Here is a 4,857-nt window from a genome sequence, read left to right on the forward strand (position 1 = left end):
CTATTATCCTATAGGACTGCACCGCTGGGTTGGTGAGGGGCTCACGTTCATAACCCAATGGAACTAAACGGGTAAATTTTACCTTGACGTCAAACTGCCCTCAACTTCCTGCTCCTATTAAGGATATTTTCCTGGTCCCCACCATCCCTCTCCCTCCCTCCACTCCCATCAATGACCTCAATGCAAATAAGAGTGGGATGATCCTGCGGAATGTTCTGGATTCTGGACGTAAGTGGGTGACACAATCCATCAGGGTACGAAATCTGTTCTCTCATTGGTTGTTCAGAGCTCCAGGACCACCCCAGACCCAGAGCAGCGGGAATAAGAGCTTGCTGCTGGTGCTGGGAGGCAGCAGAGCCACTGCTCCGCTCAAGAGTCCCTGCGACTTCCACAGCGCCACCGCCTGACGCCAACGCTGCCGCCGCTGCCGCTGCCTAGGCTCCAAGCCACCTGCTGCCAGGTGAGTTCCGTGATTCCCACTTTGCTGTGTGAGTCTAACTCTCCTTCTTTTTCCCTCTCTCTTTTGCATTAGTCTTTCTTGTAGCTGCTCTCCGTTACTCTACGATTCATCGCAGGCTCCTGCCTCAGGTAACACTGGCCAGTCTCAGTCCCGGGACTCCCGGCTTCACTGCGCACTGAGACCCACTTCAGTTCGCTGTCTTTGCCGCACTTGTGCTCGGGACACTGGAGCTCCACAGATACCGTGTGCACAGCGGGACGCAGGGGTGCTCACGGACCTGTTTGTGCCTAGTGGTCCCTGGGAAAGCATTTCAGAACTTTGGCCAGCCTCAGTGGGTGGCAAATAGGCTCAAAGACGGAGAGGAAGGCAGCCTTGCATGGCAAGCCCCTTTAGTGAGTTCTGGGACATTTTCTGCCCTGCTTTAAGTCCTAGCCCCAATTTAAGACTCTGCTAAGCTTGGTTCTTGCAGGGAATTCTTTGCCAGAGTGCGGAGCAGGTAAGTAGAATTTGTTTCTTCGGTTTCTCTAAGACTCCATAGGTAGAGATAATTCCCTTTTTAGCCACCGCCCCAAGCCCCGCCAGGTAAGAGCTAAAGCCCCACACAGGGAGGACAGTTCTGGGTTGTGATAGGAGAGCTGCTTTGGTGACAGGGTGCTCAGAGATTATCTTCCGTGGAGACCTGGCCAGGATGTGAATTTGAGAGGGTGCTCTGTGGTGGGGAGGGGGCTACTGACAGAATCCTCTTCACCCAGTTGTCCTGCTAGGATAGCTCTGCTGTTACTCTGCTGTCTTTGCTAAACTATGCATGCTACAGGCTCACTGGATCTTTCTGTGTCCACTTCCCTGGGGAAAAAACAATCATAAAGGGAATGACATGACCAGCCTGAAGCCGCCATCCCAGGGAGTTAGAGGTAGAAGGAGGACTGGAGCCCAGGTCCTTGGGCTCACAGAATTCAGACTGGTGCAGAAGGTGACATCTTTCTTCCCTTGCAGAGAAGCATCATGGGCATCTGGAAGTTCTCTCCTTTCCTGGTTCTCAGCATCCTGGCCCTGTACCAGGTGGGCATCCTCCAGGCGGCACCATTCAGGTAAGACAGCCCTGCCCTAGCTACCGATCCATGGGAAGTGGTAGACAGAGTCTCAGAGCCTCTATTTGCCTTCTTCCCCTCTGTAGGTCTGCCTCGGAGAACTCACTGGAACCCCCCATACTCACTGAGAACGAAGTATGCCTCCTACTGACTGCAGTGCTGAATGACTATGTGCGCCTGAAGGTCCGTGAGCTGCAGCGCGAGCAGGAGACTGACAGCTCCAGGTGAGGCTCCCCCACCCCCGGCTCAGCTCAGGGTATCTCCTCCCTCCTGTCATGCCCAGAAAGGCATATCCCAAGAGGTAAGAGAGAACACAGCTGGACAGGTGGCCAGCACACTGCCATGATTCACCTCTGCCTGGGGCCCAGGATTCTAAGGCTCCCCTGACAATAGAGGTCACAGAGACAATGGTTAAGGCTCATAGAAAAAGATCCCTTTCTGAAAGCAGTTAGGGAAGGTATGAAATCCCCTACTCTGGCCAGTGGGTTGGCAGCAGTGAGGGGACTTCCCAGGATCGGAGGAGTTAGGACCAGTAAGTGTGAAGCCGGCAGATGGACCACACGTATCTCGGGAAGTTTTAGAATTAAGCTTCTTGGACATGGCATTCATTCATTGCATATTTGCAAGGTGAAGCCAAAGGCCTTGCAGAGGGTGGGGTTGGGTAGGGCACTGTCTGAGGTAGGTCTGGGGTCTTAGAGGTATAGGCTCTGTGGAGACACACACATTGTCATGGGGCCAGATGCACTGCCCCTGCCTCCCCTCCCTGTGTCCCCTGAGCTTGGAGCACACACCAGTCCCGGGCTGGCCCTGGTCCCTCCGGGTCAGAGGCATGAGATGCACAAGCAGCTATCCTGCAAATCTCAGTGCAGAGCATGACGACTGATGTATTGCAACATGAGGAATGCTAGAGAAAGCTACTCCTTCCCCACCACAGCCGTTCCCCACCCTGCCCTGGCTCAGGAAACTTCTAGGTTCTCCTAATGGAGGATTGAGTGCTGCATGGCTGCCTGCCCGCATCCCCCCCCCCCCGCCTCTGCTCCAAGTGCCCCCTCCCTGGTCTAACCTTCTGCATGATACCCACAGGGGCAGACCCGGGCTGTGGTACCACCTGGCATGTCTTTTCCCTGCAGCCTGGACAGCTTCCGAGCTAAGCGGTGCAGTAATCTGAGTACCTGTGTGCTGGGCACATACACGCAGGACCTCAACAAGTTTCACACGTTCCCTCAGACTGCAATTGGGGTCGGAGCCCCTGGCAAGAAAAGGGTCATGGCCAGCAGCTTGGAGAGAGACCACGGCCCTCACACGGGCATGATCCGGGATGCCTACCAATCCCCCCCCTCAGCTTTCTAATTTCCTTTCTTCCTTCCTATATCATGATACATGTGGTCCTCTCTGGCTGCTGGTGTCAGTAGCTTTCTTTGTGGCAGTGGATGTCTGGAACCTCAGATGGGAGGAGAGCAAGATGTTCAGGCCAGAAGAGAACCCCCCGGAAAGAGATGAGGGGGCAGCCTTTGACTCCCCCGAGGAATCATAGCCCAGCTTCTCAGTCCTGCTTATGAATGTGTTTGTCCCTGGGGAATAAAAGTGCATTTATAAGAAGACCTGAGCAGTGGTGGTTATTGCCCTGGGCCACAGCACAGGCTTCTCAGACTCAGAGATCTGTGCTTAGAAGGAGCCTTAGCCCCGTGGTAGCTGGATCCAGGGCATAGTGAGTAGTCCTGTGACCAACATCCAGTAGCTGGACAGGAGCCGTGCAGAGCAGGTAAGCATCTCTGGGACCCAATGTTATACTTCCTCCTCCAGGTGAGTCTGGGGAATTTTCCTATTTCTAAGAAGGGATATTGGGTACCATTGAGTGGGCTGTGGCTTCTAGACAGTCCTTGAGTTGGGGTCAGTGTGGGGCTATAATCCTCTCTCCTAAGCCTTGCTTGCTTTTTAGTTTACTTATACAGGATAAGCTGTTACAGCTCTGTGTTCCCTGGCCACTCACCCAGAGCCACTTTGGGCTTCCTCACACCCCTGGGAATGTCTGTGGGAGTGATCATGACATTTTCCCCATAGCCTGTGTATTTCTGCAGTGAACACTGTGATTAGGGGAAAGCTGTACCATTAACAGGTGCCTCTCAGAGCAATCATTTTCCCATGACTACCCCATGGGGAAGACAGAATCTCTCTCTGACAGCCTCTCACTGATGGGCTCCTTTTCCTCCATCCTGCACACCAGCATCACTGCCCAGGAGAGCCCCTGCGACACTGCCCCCTGTGTGACCAAGAATCTGGAAGGCTTGCTGGCCAGAGCTGAGCGCATGGTGAAAACCACATTTGTGGCTGCCAGTGTGGACCCCAAAGCCTTTGGCCATCGCCACGAGGAACTTGGAGCCTAAGAGCTGAAAGGGATCCAGGAAGAAGGTGAGAAGGGAGGATGGGAACCCAGGTAGCGAAGGGGTGCAGTCCACACATTAAACCTCTGAGAGCCCACCTATTAGAAAAAATCCACAAGGGAATGTCCCCATCCCAGCATCTGTAGAGAGAACAGGGAAACTCCTGGAATTTAGGGTCACTCCCCTCTATTTGAGCAGTCTCTCCCTGTGAAAACTGAGATCATCTGCCAGAAAAGATCAATCTGTTTATTTAAATGACTGTCCCTGCATTTATAACTGTGATTCTTCTACCTTTGAGTTTGAAAGGTAAGGACGAGCTTTGGGTGTAAACACTATAGTGTCATGTACGTCTGAATTCAGAGCCAACACTTGGGATCATGAACTGATCTATTAGCTGTACGACCACGGGCCAGACATGTTTTCCAAGCCAGTTTCTCCATCTGTGAATCAAGGGCAACAATATTATCTACTTGCTAGATTAATATAAAGACTGAATGAGAAAATAGATGTCAATATTTTCACAATTAATACGTTACTAAATTATGGCTATTTTTTTTTCTAGGTCACCATGAACCGAATTCTCTTTCCTTTAATTTAAAATGAATGCAACTCTTAGGATAAGGAGCATGGAAAACCCACACATCTGCATGCTTAATATTAAAAACATTCTTGTCTGAAATAAATTAAATCTAAATAAAAAGAATAAAATTATTGCAAAATTACCTAGTGTGCATCTTTTTGTATGACATCATGTCTGTATCTGGTAGCAAAGATGGGCCCTATGAGCCAACCCATGGCTGCTGGCAATCCTGCAAACCCTCAGGGGAACGGGGAGTAGCTGCCTGGTGGGTGTCTGGGGACACATAATAAATGCGGGGCCTGCATGGAACTCTGTAAAGAAACGGTGTCACTGGTGAACTTGATCATG

The 4,857-nt window shown here is 51.6% G+C and overlaps 1 protein-coding gene across 1 annotated transcript; it reads left to right on the forward strand.

The window, feature by feature from the left end:
* The first annotated feature begins 327 nt into the window (after positions 1-327).
* Positions 328-4,651, forward strand: LOC101670905 (calcitonin receptor-stimulating peptide 2). Its single transcript, XM_004752033.3, has 5 exons — positions 328-460; positions 1,454-1,548; positions 1,635-1,772; positions 3,773-3,957; positions 4,492-4,651. Exons 2-4 carry the CDS (start codon positions 1,463-1,465, stop codon positions 3,930-3,932), a joined length of 384 nt encoding a protein of 127 aa, XP_004752090.1. The 5' UTR covers positions 328-460; positions 1,454-1,462; the 3' UTR covers positions 3,933-3,957; positions 4,492-4,651.
* The last annotated feature ends 206 nt before the right edge of the window (positions 4,652-4,857 follow it).

Source organism: Mustela putorius, unplaced genomic scaffold (assembly GCF_011764305.1).
Source record: "Mustela putorius furo isolate JIRA1106 unplaced genomic scaffold, ASM1176430v1.1 tig00003859_pilon_pilon_pilon, whole genome shotgun sequence".
NCBI lineage: Eukaryota > Metazoa > Chordata > Mammalia > Carnivora > Mustelidae > Mustela > Mustela putorius.